The sequence below is a fragment of the Onychostoma macrolepis genome, chromosome 06, assembly GCF_012432095.1.
Source record: "Onychostoma macrolepis isolate SWU-2019 chromosome 06, ASM1243209v1, whole genome shotgun sequence".
NCBI lineage: Eukaryota > Metazoa > Chordata > Actinopteri > Cypriniformes > Cyprinidae > Onychostoma > Onychostoma macrolepis.
Window position 1 is genome coordinate 32,020,360 of NC_081160.1, and position 19,369 is coordinate 32,039,728.

The window sequence follows — 19,369 nt, forward strand, 5'->3', positions numbered from 1 at the left end:
AACTATCATAGCCCTGGTTAATAACAGTAACAAGGGCGAGTGAATATAGAATTGCCTTTTTAGACTACTTCATCTGAATACTGGCCATTTACCTTCAGGAAGGGAATGACGAACGGCCTCAAGGGGAAGTTTGTAGCTTCTTGCAGTCTGGAGTGAAACTCTTCAATGGTGACGGTGGAGTTCTGTGGGAGAAACACATGGCTAGTTAACTCTGGCTCACATTTGACCAATTGGTGCTCGTGCAAGCGTGTGTGTGAGAGACGCACCACCAGCGCCAGCACCAGGTTCCGGACGCTCTCTCCGATCTCAGGCGAGATGTCATTGCCGAACTGCTGCAGTGTTGTGAGGAAGCGCTTGAGTTTGCTCAGCTGCCGCGCGCCACAGGTGGCTGGAAGCTGCTGATTGGCCAGAGAGGAGGAGGATGATGATGAAGGGCCATTGCTGTAGCGCTGAGGCGGCGAGGGAATGGCGTTGAGCATCGGCGGCGAGTGATTGATCCCATTGGTCACTGCAGAAAGAGCAAATGTGGTTAGCAATGATCTGCAAACACATATTAACAATCAATATTTCAGTATACTATTATATTATGCTCAATTTCAGTTTTATTTTGGTTTTAGTTTTTATTTCTTTCCAGTTAAATTTATTTCAATTAGTTTTTTAGTTTAAGTTTAATGTTTAGTTTTTCATCTCATATTTATATTTTATTTTATTTCAGCTTTTTTTCAATTTAACAAAAAAGTTTTTAAAATTTTAATTTTAGTTAATGTTAATACCCCTGTTTTTCACCACATACATTTTCCTGCAAGCTCAAAAAATTTTTTTATCACATTCCTTAATGATTTAAAAACCTTATACATGGATTGAGTGGAGGTATAAATAAATAAATAAATAAATATATATTTTTTTGTATTTATTTATTTACATTTTTAATTATCATTTCACTCATGCTATGTATGTGTGTATAAATGCACATGTATATTTTTTTCCTTCTTCAGATGTCATTTGTTTTAATTGGGGCTGGATAGAATCGCATATGGTGTGGGGGTTGGTATAAATGTAAAAATGCAATTTGCAACAATAAAAATTATATGACAAAAAAAATAGTGAAGTGTTGTTTTTATGGCTATAATATATGATGGCACAGTTAAACCATTTTTCTAATCATAAATAAAAACTCTCTTTCAGCAAAAACACTCTGATTTTCCTTTGTATTTTGGTACTGCAGTTAGTTGCTCCTGTAGGGTAAATGACTTTTTCCCCCCTCATTCTAAGTTGTTTTGCATACAAATGCATGCTAAATAATGAAATGTAAATGCACTACTATGCATTTAAAGTACTGTACTTCTCTGGTGAAAGATTAAATGCCAGTATTAGGGCATCTGTGTTTGTGTTAAATTGGAAATGGAAGGTCAAGTCAAGCACACTGCATACTGTAAATTGCATACTACATACTGCAAATTTGACAAATAGGTTATCCAGGTATTGCATGCATAAAGAAAACTGCTGTCTGTGTACGTGTTAACTAAATTGCATTGATTTTTTTTTTTTTTTTCTCTCTGATTTATCAGCATTTACAAAAAAATAAGAAGAATCATCAAAACCTCACCATTAGGAGTGGAAATAACTGATTATGCAACTAGTGCTACATCGTTGTCACATGACCTCATTAAATCCATCTGTAATCACTTTTGGTTTATCAATCACACTGGAAATAGAAGGTCAAGTGAAGTACACTGCATACTGTAAATTGCATACCACATACTACAAATGTTGACAAATATTTACTGTTTGTGTAAGCATTAACTAAACTGAACCAATTTTTATTTTTTTATTTTTTCAGTTCAATATACACTTTAAAAACTATGGCATCCATATTTGATTCATCAGCATTTAAAAAAAAAAAAAAACAGTTTAATTAGAACATATGTTGGGAGTGGATATTACTGAATATTTTTCAGTATATACTGTATACTGCCTACTATTTAAAAAAAAAAAAAAAATTGTGTGGAACAGATTGCATGATTCCACAATGAAAATTTCAAACAACTAATATGCTACATTGTTGTCAAATGACCTCATTAAATATGTCTGAAATCACTTTTGTGCATTGCACACTGCAAACTGCACACTACATACTGCAAATGCAATAGATTATTCAGGTATTCCAGGTACACAGACAATTCAAATCCTGTGCACAGTATGCATACTGCTGAAATGGTAGTATGTCATGCTATGGGACACACTAGTGCCAATGCCGCATACTGCATAGTGCAGATAGCATGCGTGTTTGAATGCAGTGTTGTGTGAGGGTCTCACATGCTGTGGTGGAGAAGGCAGCCGGTCGAGGTCCGCTGGGGTTGACGGAGGGTAGAGGGGGCATGACGGAGACGGTTGGTCTGGAATGAGTCTTTCCATCCACTGGGGAACCGGGCATGGCAGGAACGTTCTTCTCTGTACTGTCTGAAAAACCAGAGAGACTGAGCTGGAGATTGACAGATCACTTATTATCTTCGTAATCATGAACGTTTCTGTTTGTTCATGGAGAGATTTTCATTAAAACCCAATAAAGTGCAGCGGATTCGTGGATCTCTGATCTCATTTGTTCTGACATAAAATCACCATGCAATCATTTCTTAACCAGATTCATCTTGCATCTGCATCCAAAACATTCCCAGAAGCACCAGGGCAAACGATGCAAACACAAATGGAGTTATTGTGTCTCATGCATTGATATGCAATTCGTGTTTAAAGACGCCTCGACAATCCAATTGAGCCCAAACCTCTTAAAGTGGCATAAATTTCCGAGCTCGTCTAATCTTAACCCTCACACCCTTACTAAACCCATCGTCCTTTCTGGTGCACACCAGATGTTTTCTGCCCCTGTTTAAGAGCCGTGGAGTCCCGACAGCTGAAGTGCAAATGAACCAGGTTTTGTCCTCGGGAAAGAAAGGGTGATCATTGAGCCTGCTTAAGAATGGAGAATCGGGCCATTTCACGCTCGCTAACTAGGCTTCACAAAAGCCGTCAAGGGCTAAACGCATACTTTCTGCCTGTGAATGGACCACCAGGCCCAAAAGTCGTAGATCAGAGGCGTTATTGTTCTACAAGAGCCGTGAGAGAAGCCATCGGCCTCATTTGGAGTATATCAGACCGCTGGAAATGCTTTTACAAAGGCAGCTAATAGACCCACACAGATCGAGTTGTCAAAGGTCATGAAACGCTTCTTACCAGACGACTTTTCATGGACGGACGGGGCTTCTCTGGGTGAAAAGCGTGTTTTGTTTAATGTTTATTCATGGGAAACTAATGCAGTGAATGTGTTTCTCGCGTATAGATTTTAAATGGGTCTCTCCGCTTAACAATGAAACGTAAGGCGGCTTTTAATGGGATTGTTATAGCGCTTTATTTCTACGTTTCACTGCAGTCGTGATAAACAGAAGAGTTTGTCACATAGCAGCAAACCTGAGTGAACATATAAACATATTTTATTTCAGCTAGTTGCCAAGGCTACGTTTCTGATTTTTGTTTTTAGTTTCACTTGAAATACTAAACTAGCTCATTCAAATTAACAATAAAAAAGTATATACACACATTTTTAAAAACAGCAAAAACTGATAGCAATGATAAAAACACAACATAATTACTAAAACTTTAACCAAAATTAAAGTGAAAACAAAATCTAAAAAACTCTAATTCAAAATATTAACAAAAAATATGATAATTCATCAATGATACAATAGCACTGCTGTGCACTGCATTAAATAAAAGAAATCACAAAAATATAATACAACAAATCATGTTTCTATGGAGGACAAAAAGTGCAGTATAATATATAAAATATTTAAAAATGAAAAAAAAAAAAAAACAATTAAGAGGAACATATTTATTTTCCTATTATTACATTTATTTATTTACTTCTGCAAGTTTGGTCCTCTATATGTTTCAAATCAATGTTTGAAGGACAACTTGAATGCTGAAGGACCAATATCTTGCATTTTGAAATTTAAGTATATTCCATTGCAATGAATCTTATTCTTGTGTTTTTATTGTGAGACTCCAACAAAACCATCGTCTTAGCCCACTAATCGAATGTGGCGCAGTCACAGGTGCGACACACTTTTGCACACACGCGCTTGGACACGTAGACAGATCTTGTGGTTTGAGAGCGCACCTGAGCCCCGCTCCGGGTCCTTCAGGCTGCCCCTCTTAATGCCTGACTGAAAAAATCATATGCCAGCTTTTTTCCCTTCCATGTACACCTGGTTCCTTCCTAGGAGGCAGGAAGTAGAACGCGGGAAGGACCGGGAGAAACAGGAAGCCCGGCCATTTGGGTTTGTGCCACACCATAGGACGTACACAAAGCCTCCCGTATCCTCCGTCTGTTAGCAGAGATTAGCATCGCACCTGCGGAGAACTACACTTAACCAACACCAGCGACCTAAGACAAGATACACTTCTACTATAAGCTACATTTTGGAAATGTGGATTAAAAACATTTTATGAAAAGATCATGACTCTGAAATCAGACTGGAGTCACGTTTATTATAAAATATTACAGATCAAAATATATCAGCTAGACTGACTAGTCAGCCAATATTTGGCCACTTTGAGATTAATATATTATTGTTTTTTTAATCAAACAGGCTTGTTGATATAATTACCGCCTTCAACAAATTCGATTTTTTTTTTTTTTTTTTTGAAAAATAACCATTCGTATCATTCAAGCAACTGCATATTGTTAAATTGTATTGAGTGTAAATACTATAAACTGTATAAATTGACATTATAATGGATGCCCTGCTCTCAAAAACCATAGCAATGTTTATGCATCAATGTTATTTTAGTATTACTGATACACTATTATAGACTTTATTTTGATATTTTCATTTAATTTTAGTAATTTTTTTTTTTTTTTTTTGCAATTTTGTTATGTGCTTTTGTCATTTTTATTACAGTTTTAGTTTTTATTAATTTTAGTTTGTAATTAATAGTATTAATAACTTAAACTTCAGTTATTTGCCCAGGAAATGATCCTATTATTATTATTATTATTTTTTTTTTTTGAATAGATTATTCATCTAATATTTACATTTTATTTGATTTTATTTCAGATTTATTTCAATTAATAAAAATAATTTTTAATTTGAGGTTTATTTAACATTAATAACCCTGTTATTTTATGGATCTATATTTATGCATAATTGAAGGCTTAGAAAACTCAGTTGCATTGAAACTGTAGATACTTCCAGCTCTTAAATGTGTCCTTTTTTTGTGGTTTCAGGGACACAAGGCAGGTGTGGAGTCTTTGGTTATCAGTCACTGAACTGCTCGAGATCTACGAGGCAGAAGCATCCTTGCCTTGCACCTGAGATGGTCGCTGCACACACACACACACACACACACACCGCATCCGTGCGGGAGAGCACACAGGTCTGTTAGCACAGCTCCAGGATCAATATTGATCTGCTAACAGCTTCCTCTGACTGCCACCTGTTACACACCGCCTCCAATAAAGAGGAAAAATTCATTACTGCTGTTATTGAATGTCACTGTCAATATTAGCTGGTCTTCTGACACATCTCATGATGCTGAGAAACGTTAAGCTGCATCCTGTATATCACATTTAATCATTGCTTCACCACAGATTAATTAATAGCTAGTATGTTTACTTGATTATGCATGAACGCATATTACTGTTTGATTTATGTTTATGCATATTAAGGAATATTTTAAATGAATACATAAAAGTCACACTGATCATTACGCAAAACAACTGAAATAAGTTACTGTTCACTTCATTTTTAAAATTATTTAAAATTATTATGTATATTTACCAAGCATAAACTCTAAACATTTAATATTTAGCTCTCTGATAATGCATTCCGGCTCAAATATTGTTATATAATGATGCTAAACTGAATAATTAATATTATCTACTTTTTTTAAAAGTTGTATGAATTTACATTCTTTTTAATTCTACTTTTACATTCAAATTCAAATTGAATTGCCACCTCAATTCAAATTTAACTCAAATTCAGGCATTTTTAAAATTCATTTCTTCTTTTTCTTTTTTTTTTTGAGTTTATATCTCAGAATTCAGACGTTTTTTTCTTGCAATTGCGAGTTTATCTCTGAATTCTGACTTTTTTCCTCAAAACAGGTTCATTTCTGAACCTACCATGAATCAAGAAATGCAACTCAGCCTTTAGTCAGAGACGATGAGAGATGCTCTTTATAACATTTATGACAAGAAGATGGATATGCACATATGCATATAAAACATATGAAAATGTTGATTTGGTTGTGAACACATGTGCTGACTCTGAGAATATAACCAAACCCATCTGAAAGAGCTTTACTCCCCCAAAACGTTAAACATTAAGGCACAAAGAGTTGATTTAAAAGTCCGGCCTGTCTTTGTTTAAAATGATATATGAATTTCCATTAAAAGCGCTTGAATGCGGCCAAAGCGAGTGTTTAGAAATCATTTAAAGAGTGCGGGACAAAGCGCCGAGAGCCGCTCCGCCTCCAGCCGCACATCAGCAAAACAAACCCACACAGAGCTGCTTCCAGCCACGGACACAAAAGGGTTAAGCTATCAGATCATTATTATGTGTGTGAAAGAAAGAGAAAGAGCTGGGACGGATGTTTCTGTTTCCCTCCCCCTCCGTCTCCTTCTGTTCTTCCACCATATGGAGCTGATGGGGGTGCGAAGGACAGCTGGAGTCTCCAACAGTCACCTGTGTCCAGATCCCACCGCAGAACACAAATCACAGAGCACACTTCCTCAGACTTTCTGCTGCTCCTCAGGAAAAACACCCTAATCTCAAGGGTCCTCGTCTATGGAAGCTTATCAGAATATTAAAAAGACAACTGCAAATTTATATCTCACAATTCAGACTTTTTCTTTTTTTTTGTCAGAATTGTTAGTTTATATCTCAGAATTCAGATGCTTTTTCATAGATTTACAAGTTAATATCTCACGATTCAGACTTTTTCTCAGAATTGCAACTTTATGTGTCACAATTTGGACCTTTTTAATCAAACTTACAAGGGTTTATCTCACCTTTTTTCTCACAATTTGTGAGTTTATATCTCACAATTCAGACTTTTTTCACAGAATTACAAATTTATATCTCACAATTTTTACCTTTTTTCTAAGAATTGTGAGTTTATATCTAACAATTGGGACCTTTATGCTCAGAATTGCAAGTTTATATGTCACAATTTGGACCTTTTTTAACAAAATTGTGAGTTTATATCTCACAATTCAGACTTTTTTCATAGAATTACAAATTGATATCTCACAATTTGGACCTTTTTTCTAAGAATTGTGAGTTTACATTACAACTCAGGTGTTTTATTTCTCAAATTTGCAAGTTTATATCTCACAATTCAGACTTTCTTCTCAAAATTGTGAATTTATATCTCACAACTGAGACCTTTATGCTCAGAATTGCAAGTTTATATTTCACAGTTCAGACTTTTTTCATGGAATTAAAAAAAATATATATACATTTGACATTTCTGACTTTTTTTCCTCAAGTTTATATCTCACAATCTCACAAAAAAATTTAGTTTACATCTCACAACAATTTCTACTTTTTTTCTCAGAATTGCAAGTTTACATCTTTTTCATCGCATTTAATAACCTGCAATTGTGAGAAAAAAGTCCAAATTGTGAGATACAAAGTCTAAATTCTGACAAGTCGCAAACAGCAAAAACAAAGCTAAAGGCAAACAACAAAATGCATGTATAAAAAGATCTCAATGACGTCTCAAACTGTGCTCGGACATGCCAAGATACCTGCACTCAAAACTCAAATGACCTGAGCTGCTCTCCGTATTCATTTCATAGCTCTATATTCCAACTGTTGTCTCATTTACAGAATTTAAGTTGAATAAACATAACCGATATAACTCCATGAAGTCTCTCTGAAAAAGCACTAAAAAGTTCCAGTGGGGAGGAAAAGAGGAAAATAGGAGTTTGACAGGAGGAGAGGGAGGCGGGAGCGAGAGTTAAAGAAAAGAAGGCAAAACAAAAGCTGCACCTGGTGCCTATGAGTCCAAACACACACACACACACACACACACACACATCTGCTGCTCTCTCGCAGCACATGCGTTCGCCTCAGCAACAGGTCGAAGCCTCACGCGTGCTGACGTCTGAGCATCCGTCTGCACATGTTCGGTCCTCTCATCTCTTCAATGAAATCATCTCATCTGACCCTGAGCTCATCAGTGAGCGTCACTTCAGCTAAATCCAGTCTGACCCTCAAACCCATTCAGATCATTCAGATCTCTCAAGCGCATTCCCTGGAAATTGATTTACTGGAGCTTTTAGATCTTAAGAAGGTTATTCTGTAAAATTCAAAGTGAATAATGGAGCACATTTTACACGAAAATACTATTTCAGTCTTTCTATTTCAACATTTTTACATTTAGTTCAATGTGTTACTCGCCATTTCTTTGCAACTGAAATTTACTAGCAATTTCTGAGTGAAAATTGTTTTTAAGAAGTAAATCCCAGTGAATATTAGTGATTAAGTGATTAATTAGCTTTTGAAGACGATTGGATTGTAAAGGCACATTTGAGATGTACTTAATTGTTTTTTAAACTTACAGTAGCATAAAAATACTGTGGCATTTGAATATGGTGAACACAAAATACCATCAAGTACCCTGATATTATTATTATTATTATCTGGAAATTTTTTTTACTAATTAACTACTGACATTGAACACGATTAGAGAAAGGGATTTAGTGATTTAACCTTTTCTCGAATAGTTTCCATATTAGAATGACAAAACGTACCACGGTACATAGAGCACTTTGAAAAAAAATACCATGGTATTCAAAACGCTGAAATATTTAAACTTATGAAACTATCATTGCACCATGGCATTCTGAAAAGATCTTGATTCAGGGTTATTGTGCACAAAATCATTTTATGAATCGCTATTTTTCTCTTATTTTATAATAAAAACAATCTAAACATTCCTAAAACTAAATGCATTGACTTGAGAAGCAAAATTGCTTCAAATATGAGAGAATTTATGTCAAAAATAAATGTATTTGACTGTTATTGGCAGATATTTCCACTTGTTTTCAACATGAATCTCGCTTCATTTATTTATTTCTGATGTGGATGTCGTTTCATGTGTGCCAGACAGCTTGTTTTTGTTTGAGAAGGACTTCACACATTCACACACACATCAAGTGAAGGAATCGGTAATTGACATCCTGATAAATGCTTGTGTGTGTCATGACTGAAGTCTCTGTGCTTCGGCTCATCTCCTCACTGAATTGCTACCCTTCTGACCTCTGTGGGGTTAACTGATTGGCTGGCTAATCAATCAGTCACTCAGCGCCTGCTCTGATTGGCTCCTTCCGCTTGATTTTAGAAACACAGAGATCAAGCTGTGGGACTCGATAAGAGCCTGTTGAAATGTTAATGTCAGTGTGTTTCTCTGCACACACACATCTGGTCTGATATAAGCAGGGTCTCCAGGCCCGTTTCTAGCCAAAACTCTCCTGGACCAGCTGCATCACGTCTCATGCCTGATGAGAGAAAAACACTCCAGTCCAGATCTACAACACGCTGTCAGCTACCTGGACTAAATCTTCACAATATATTTCTCACTTATGGGCACTAATATGTGAGTTATGTAGCATTTGAATACCATGGTAAATCAAACAGTACCACGGTAAATACCAAAGTGCTACCAGCTGATACTTGTCAGGGCAACTAAAATTACTCAGAAGAAAAAGTTATATGAAAAAAAAAAAACTGAAATAAAAATAAAGTGCAATAGAAATATTAAAGAAAAACTAATAAAATGACAAAAGCACAACAAAATTACTAACAAAAAAAAACTGAAATAAAAATAAATGTAATAGTTCTAATAAAATGGTAATAGAAATGACAAAATCACATAATAAAATTACTAAAACTGAAACGAAGAATAAAAATAAGATTAAATAGAAATATTTATAACAAAATGACTAAAACTAGAATTCAAACGAAAACTTAAAATATAAAAATTAATGCTAGTTCAAAATATTACTAAATACAAAAATAATAGTAAAATAACTTCCTTAAGAAAGGTTTGATACAAAATCCTAACAAAAATGTACCATAATAGCACTATGCTTTTTTTAATGAATTTACAGTGGTATTCTTTTTGGATACCTAATTCTAATCATTCAGTACTATAGTGAATATAGAAAGTATCATGCTTTTGATACAATCATCTCTCTCACATGCACAACAAGTGCTGTGTCAAGCTCCGTTAGATCTTCTCTAATTATGGTGCCCTTAAAGACTAAACGTCTCCAGCCAGACTCCTCCAGGGCCCCTGAGGGCCTCCACTAAGAGCTGTTCGGGGTCATCGAGCACAAGCCGCCCAGCGCTACATCTTCACTAGGGCTACTAGTGACTGTTGAATGTCCAGCAGACCTTCAGACCACACAGCAGGTCAAAGTGGGAGTGAGGAGGGACAATGACCGCACGCACACCTCCTTCAGACGCAACAGTCAAACGGTTGTTTTAAGGCTAATCGGCCAGATCAGCCGACGTCTTGATGACAAGACGACAGTTAGCGTTGCTTTAGCAGAGCTAATGTGGAACTTCCTGCTTCCAGCGTGACTCAACAGCTGCTCTACCAATGTGTGTGTGTGTGTGAGACATATTCATATGCAACAGTACTTGTTGGTATGTTTTTGTAGATGTACTATAAACACTATATAGTACTTTAAATCAACAAGGACGCATTAAATTGATCGAAAGTGACAGCAAAGACATGTTACAAAAGATTTCTATTTCAAATAAGTTCTTTTGAACTTTCTATTCATTAAAGAATTTTGAAAATAAAAATTTATCATGGTTTCCACACAAAAATATGAAAAATATGACACTGAAGACTGGAGTAATGATACTGAAAATTCAGCTTTGCACCACAGGAATAAATTACATTTTAAAATATATTACAATAGAAAAGAGTTATTCTGAATTTGAATAATATTTTACAATTTTTTGATATATTTTTAATCAAATAAATGCAGCCTTGGTGAGCAGAAGAGACTTTCAAAGCTTTCAAATACATTACATAACCCCCACCCCCCCAACCATTCTAAAGTTTTGGGTCAGTAAGGATGCATTAAATTGATCAAAAGTGAAATTAAAGACATTTATAATGTTTCAAAAGATTGCTATTTCAAATAAATGTTGTTATTCAAATAATCCTGAAATCCTGACACTGAAGACTGGAGTAATGATGCTGAAAAATGCAGCATTGCATCACAGGAATAAATGACATTTTAAATTATATTCACATAGAAAACAGTTATTTTGAATTGTAATACTATATCACAATTTTCTATATATTTTTGATCAAATAAATGCACCCTTTATGAGCAGAAGAGACTTCTTTCTAAAACAATACATAATCCTGCCAAGTTTTGAACAGTAGTGTACAATAATATAAAAATACTCAAAAATACTCATGTTATCGTCTGATACCATCACTTTGTAAACGTCTAAAGCAAAGAAAGCACTTAAATGTGTTTTACCCTTAAATACGGAGGACAACTAGACGCTAGTTAGATTCCAGTCCTGTGAGTTTGAAAAGCAGAGAAGCAGACATCATGTCTACAGGGAAAAAAGAAACACACACGCAGGCTGTGCTGTCAGTGTGACGGTGTGCAGTGCTTCTCTGCTGTGTGTCTGTAGATTGTGTTAAGGTGATATACAGCAGACCTGCAGAAACACGTCAGTAATGAGATGCAGCGAGACCGTCTCTTCATATCTCAAGTGTGATCGAGCTAAAACTGGGCTCAGATTTGCCAAAAGTCTCTGATGTAAAGCCAGTGATCACCCATTCCTTTTAGAGCTCTATTATCTACTGTATCTTACTGTATGACAACAAGCTCCATTAAATCTCCCGAGCAACAGCATATCTAATCGTTAACCTTCTCATTCCTGTTTCATCCATTGATCTGTCCATCCATCCATGCAGAAAACCAATGCAGTTAAACGAGAGTTAAAGCAGGTTTGTTTAATGAAGCAAAGCTTGACTCTGTAGTCAGACTCCATCTCTCTCCTCCAGCTGGCATCTCATCACAGTTCATCACACCTCCAGCTCCTGCCACGTGGAAACGCTTCAACCAGTGAGGTCACGTTATTCGTCATCGAGGATTTTTTAAAAATATATTTTTATAGAGATTACACTCTCAAAGAGCAGTTTCCAGCTGATGGAATATTTTAGAGCGGAGAAGAAAACTTTCCATGATGTTATTCATTTCCATGACTGACCTTCTTCAGATTCCCAAATCACTATTTTAAAATTCACTGATTATTTCAGATTTTCCATGACCTTAAAGGCACGAATCACCTCTATTATATGAACCAAAAACAACATAACAAATGCTATTAAATGAATTTGCATTCAAGATAACCACATTCATGTTATTAAGATTTTTTTTTTTTATTAGATTTGAATTTTTTTATTAATATTAAGTTTTAATTTCAACTAAATATTTGTTAATTATATTATATTATATTTAGATGCACTATATAATAATATATATCATTAATATGAACATATATTAATATATTCGTTAATATATATGCATTAATTTATCATTTAAATGCACAAAGCAGATGGCTCATGACAACAGCACATTTGTATATTTTAAAACCATTAACCAATTTTATATGGGCATGATGTACTCAATAATGTACTCAATTTGATAACATAAAAAAGATGAGTAAATCAAAAAAGCACTGTGGAAGTACCACTGTAAAGTGTATATTTGATAAATACAACAGCAATAAAATTCATTTACAAAGCACCTTAAGAAACTTCCAAGATATACTTCTTTTAAAAGGTGTCTTTATATGGTATGTATTAAGAGGTTTGAGACACCAAGTTCTCCATAGACCCTTTAATCCACACATTAATGTACCATGATAACACTATGTTGAAAACTGACCATGGTGCAAACACAAAAGCCTCATATCTACAGCCCTGGAATAGAGTATAAATGCAGCTTTGGATGCAAACATAAACCAAAACAAACAACTGAAGCCATGAAAACACACAGAGAGATGAAGCTCACCTCCTCTCTATGATGGTCCGCTCTGCTCGTGTCTTATTCCAAACAATGTAAATCACTCTGCTTGAGCGGCTTGCTCTCTCTTCATATGTGAGGCATGTGTCTCAAACTCTCTCACAGTCCGAGTCCTTCCCACCGCCAGCGAGGCACAGATGGACTCCAGATGGGTGATGGGATTTAGAACGTCTTCTATGCCTCCCTCTCTCTCTGCTGATGTCATTGCACAGGCCACGCCCACTGTGTGGCTCCTGGCCAATCAGCCGCTGCTCTATTCAATACATTAAACTAGAGGAGCCTCATTAACATAACTAACTGCTCTGGCACTCAAAGGCTAAACAAAGTACATGCCAACTGAAGGGAGGGGAAGTTACCCATAACACCTCATGCTGTGTGTGCCGTTACTTTAGGCTGAACTATTCAACTTTTTGAGCTGTTTGCATCCAAAAACGTACAGTTTTAGAGTTCTTATGAGCCCTAATTGATGTCTCAAGTAACTTTGTTCCAAATGTTTCTTGTAAAATTCCTTAGAAGAAATAAAATACATGCAAAAAGCCAATTGCTGATGTACACTAAGACATTAGAATTACTAATAAATCTGTCTGTATTAGACATTATACTGTATATTTTTATTTGTACTCATAATGGTGTCATTTTTATATTATTGAGATACAATTATAGTTTTTATTAATATATTTTTTTTTTAATTCTATATTTTCTTCATTTTAAGTTTAGTTCAAATGATAGTCAGTTCAGTCATTTATACATGTCTATTTATATTTATAAAAAATTTATTTCAGTTTTAGTTATTTTAGTACATCATGTTAAACAAAAGCTTTCATGAGCTGAAATGAAAAGATTTTTATATTTTATTTTATTTCAAGTAACAATTTTTTTTTTCGTTTCATTTTTAGTTTACTATAATAGTGACCCTGACTCACAATTTTAATAATAATAAAAATAATAATAATAATAACATATATTTATAACATTTATCTGTTGCAATTTGATTTATTTATTTATTTAAATATTTATATTTATCTGTTTGTTTGCTGGGACAGAAATTGTGCTTTCCCCATACAAAGCAGAAAAAAAAAATGTAGAAAAAATCTTCCAAATTCTTCCAAACATTATTAATAAGCAACACTTCATCCGCATGTCAGATCATTTTCTTTTAACCTGGGGCGAGGGAGGCGAAGTTTAACAAAATCTGACATGTAATAAGAAACATTATCTACAATATGGTGTCATGTGACACATGTACTCTATCTCCCTCTCCATCTACATCTAGACAAATAAACAGAGCCCTGACTAGCGGCCAATCTCTCGTCCCATCCAAAAAGAAAGTCAAAAACGCATTACCTCACGCTCAGAGATTTCTCAAGCTTTTGGCATCACAGAGAGAGAATGAAACCTGATACGAGCAGAAATAACAAGAATTCATCATGTATAGTGAAAGAGCGATTTATAATCCAGCCTGATTAATTGGTCAATACTGAGATTATCGTTCAGTTATCAGAGCTCATCATTCAGCCTATCGTCAGCTCCTAAATCAAATGATAATTGGTGAATTTTGAGATTTTTAAGTAAATGTAGGCTGAGTAAATTATTAAAAAATAATGATGTAAATGTAAAAAATAAAACATAATAATAATAATAAAATATTAAAATAAATTATATATAATACAAAATTGTATATAATATATTTAAATAGAAATAATATTATAATTTTTACATAATACACACACACATATTACATATATATATATATATATATATATATATATATTACATTATAATATATATAATTTTATATTATAAAATATAAAAATCAGAGCTGCATGACAAACACACGCAAAAAAAAAAACTAAAACTAGCCCATCTTATATGCTATCAAAAATAAAGAGTGATGTAAAACCTGTTGATTGTGTGCAAACAGTGATCTGTTTAGGGAGTGTGTTTGGTCTGCTATTCAGGTTAATGAGCGTTAACACCAGCTCCCTTCATTTGCATGTAAATGCACATCTATACAGCTCGGCTTAAACAAAAAAACGACTTTCTGCTCCGAAATGCATCTGAAAGGAGTGTGTGGTCATTACACCACATATGGAGACGCCACAAAAAGTCTGTTTCGAATGAAAAACCCTGGGAATGACAGAAGACTAGCTCTAAAGTGTGCTGCCTACCTAGAGAGTATTTTATGGCTAAAAAACAACACAAACGCATATGCTGCCTTCTAAAATGCATTATTTTAGCCAAATTCTAAAGCAGTGTTACATACTTCAAGGAAAAGCCAATCCCAGAATGCACTGTGACAAACTGAGTAAAAAAACATCCAAGGTGGCAGACGAAGCAAGGGAATCTTATCATATTATAAGTCTATTCCCAGCTAACAGGGAACTTTAGCTTACGTTCTGGCAATGTTCTCTTAATGTTATGATCAAACATTCTTCCAGTAACATTAATACAGTAGTCAACATTTGAAGTGGATCAAAAAAAAAGTTATTTATACTTTGTTTATGGAACGTTTTTCAGAAACATTTGACCTGGACATTCATCTAATGTTTTTTAAATGTTACTATTTGTTTCAGAGAACATTCGAAAGTAACTTTGCATAATGTGTCCAAAATGATCAAATGGAATGTTCATTTAACATTTTTGAAACATTTAAACACTGGACGTTCTGTAACTGTTGAGAACATTCCGAAATAATGTTCAACACGTTTTGTGAGCTAGGTTAACACAAAACAGTTCTAATTAAAAATAGGCTATTTTACCCAATATTTCTGTGCACTGTGATTTTTTTTGTGTTAACATGCTAAACTAATAACAAAATGTCAACATCTTTGGCACCAAAACAGCATGGATTGATGAGTTTCATCATTTTATTTTGGTGAAAATCGTTCTTTAAACACATGATAAAGAGCACAGGAGCCTGTTTCTATCTAAATTGTTACAATCCTTCACTTCCATCTGCAAGACGTTTCCTCCATCTGTGGATGTAACGCAGCAGGGCGACAGATGTGAACACACTCGCCCTGAACTCACACACACACACACACTGCGCGGACTGCTGTTCCAAATCCACATCCAATCTCCTCCACAGCAAAATCTCTTTCCAAGCACTTCTCTGCGTCCGTCAGTCTCTCTCTCTGTGTTTGTAGTGGCATTCCTGCTCGGCTCTCGGCTCCAGTGTGTCTGGCCGCGCTGCACGCCTGGGAGCCATTAGTTTAAGTAAAGCCTGACACACACACACACTCGACTCCTCTTACAACACATACAGACTGAGTGTGTTTGTATGTAAGTGAGGAGACGTGTGTGTAAAAGGTGTGTGTGTGTGTTTACTTAGCTATAGTTTGGGGACCAAATTGTCCCCAGAAGTGAGGTAAATCTCCCTAAACCTCCCTTTGGGGTCATCCAAAAAATGAAAAAAAAAATGTTTTATAATATATATATATACATACGAGGACACAAATTTGTATAATGACAAGGGTATGACACAGGTATTACAAGGAGAAGGTGATTTATGAGGACATTTCCCCATGTCCCCATATTTCAAAAGACTTATAAATCATACAGAATAAGTTTTTTTGAGAAAGTAAAAATGCCTGTAGTTTCCTGTAAGGGGTAGGTTTAGGTGTAGGGCGATAGAAAATACGGTTTGTACAGTATACACCTATGGAATGTCCCCACAATTCACAAAAACAAACGTTTGTGTGTGTGTGTGTGTGTGTGAGTGAATTATATCATTTCTGCACCATTAGTGTGCCAAATGAAATAGCAAAACAATAATAATTATTAGCTTAAAATGCCATATTTCATTAAAAATATCACGACAATACAGCATGCAAATGGTTGAAATATATTGTAGCAAACTATGTACTGTTTTAATTACTATTATTTAAAAAATGGCAGGTAGTATGCATGCATGTGTGTGGTATTTAGTTAGTCTGCGAGTTTTTCATTCTGAATCACAGTGAAACGCAGACGAACAGATCCTGCAGTCTGAAAAGCGTCACACTACTGGCAAGTGCAGCTAAGTTAGTAGTTAGTTACTCCCCAACACTTCAGCATCTGTCCGAGCGCGTGCATCAGCGCAATTTATGAGAGTTGGGTCACACGCTCTCTTGGCCACATCACCCTAAAGTTTCCACTCTGAGAGCCAAGAAGAGAGTCCACACACGCAGTTTACTGTTAGACAGACATGATTACCATCAAATGACCAGTAAACACAGCAATCCTGATCCATTCTCATTACCTGAATCAAGTATTTGACTTCATTAAGTTTGTCCTTCAGAACCATTTAACAAACATGTGGTTTGATGCTAAATCAGATGCCAAAACAGAATTAAACAATGTGCAAAAAGTATAATGTGAAACAGAACGCAACAATAAATGTTTAAATAACATATAATGTAACACTGTCACCTGACCTCCCTCCCAAAGCTACATGTTTAATTTGGAAATCTTAGAAATAAATTATGCCTGTATTATTTCACTACAAATGTCGAAGAACAGCAGGTCGGGTATCAGCTCTCATCTGACCCGACTGCATTCCATGCAAAAGTTTCTCTGAGAATCGCTTTTCAAAGTGACAAGAAAATGACGATGAGGAATTTACTGCCTCGTTTTACAAGAGAAGAACTGATGTGAAGTACATGTGTGTGAGGACAGACAGAGAAACACACACCGCTCCATACCGAAGAGGTCAAATCCCAAACCAGGTCTGGTGTAAACAACCTCCGGACTATATTAAGACTTCTGATATAATCACTGATCGTCAACACAAATAAACGGGATACACTAGCCATAGAAGAACATGTGAATGTCACTGCATTAAATACAAAATATCAAAGCACATTCTAGCAAAACATTTCACAAAAGGATGTTCATTAGACTTTTAAATCATAAAATAATGCCTATTGAGGCAGTTTTAGGTTAAATTCCTTTAAATGCATTAGAAACCGTTGTGTCTTCATTAGTTAATTTGTTTTCTAGTGCAGTGACATTCACACATTTGTAAGTGTGATTTACACCTCTAAACAGTTTCTGGGCCATTACATAATGAACGAAGGACGTAGGCAGTGACCTTGAGCCTGATTTGGAGGTGTGTATATATATATATATATATATATATATATATATATAAAGTTGGTGCTATTGGAATAAAATGCATCCGGAATCTCATCCGAGTGGGATGAAAGCATGGATGAGATAACGCGGCTGTAACAGGGATATTTTCTTGACAAAGACACAAAGAGCTCTGTGTGAAGTGGGATTCATGCCGAACGAAATCTTAGACACAAGATGAGAGACAGAGACGCAAAGAAAGAGACATTGTTCGCATGCTGCTTACTGCATAGTGCTCCTGATGAAAAAAATATGAATAAATATGTGAAACTGTATAGTGCACCATTTAATGCAATACTATTAAACTGCTCATGTTTATGCTGCATGCACTATGTATGTGCATATATAATTGCAAATGCTTTTATGTGTGTATATATGTAAATAGTATAGCATAAATTATATGAGGAAAACAGGAAAAAAGCTTGTTTTAGTGGTCGTTTGGAGCTGGTCTATATCTCGTCCTGCTACACCACACCTGTATTTATTCTGAATTCTTGGTCCATTTTTAGCCTCAAGGCAAGAGAGCAGCTGTGTTATTGGCACAAACACACACACACACACTTAGACTCACACACACCTGTGTTTGCAGGTGGTTCAGCTGGAGTATGTATAGAGAACACCTGGAGAGAGATAGAGAGAGAGACAGAGAGCGAGCACCCATGGGGCTTTTTACGCTGTAAACCAAGGACTTAATTATAGTTGTGCCGATAAGAAGAGAAAGGCGATCTCAAGTGTGTGTGTGTGTGTATAAGCATGCCTTTCCTGAGGTTGGATTGCAGGATCTGTTCTGGCTTGTCAAGACCACCGTTTCCCACAATCCCTTTGGCATGTCTACCAGTGCTGGAATGCCTGACTCATTTTGGTGAATCGGTTCTTTCAAACTGTTCGTTACAATGAACCAGTTCAAAATATGATTCACCAGTTTCTTTACTTTATCACACAAAACCTGGGCCCATATTCACAAAACATTTGAGTTTTCTCCTAAATAGCAGTAAAAGTTTTTAGTAAAGAGCTTTCTCTTAAAACCTGCTGAGACAAACTTGTACTAAGGAATAAAGAGAAGTCTTAAGCTCAGAGTAAGGGGGCGGGGTTTACCTCGTTGCTATGGATGCTGTCAGCATGCTT

General features: G+C 35.5%; 1 protein-coding gene across 3 annotated transcripts in view; it reads right to left on the reverse strand.

Moving 5' to 3' along the window:
• cbfa2t2 (CBFA2/RUNX1 partner transcriptional co-repressor 2) overlaps positions 1 to 19,369 on the reverse strand; it is a 38,594-nt gene that overhangs the window by 10,415 nt on the left and 8,810 nt on the right. For 2 of the 3 annotated variants that reach the window (XM_058779671.1, XM_058779670.1), the window contains exons 2-4: positions 2,317 to 2,460; positions 267 to 508; positions 93 to 182 (exon numbers count right to left, since the gene is read on the reverse strand). In XM_058779671.1, the coding sequence (XP_058635654.1) occupies positions 93 to 182; positions 267 to 508; positions 2,317 to 2,460 (476 nt within the window). Of the gene's footprint in view, positions 1 to 92; positions 183 to 266; positions 509 to 2,316; positions 2,461 to 13,120; positions 13,289 to 19,369 lie in introns of those variants that run through there. The other variant, XM_058779672.1, reaches the window with a different exon arrangement.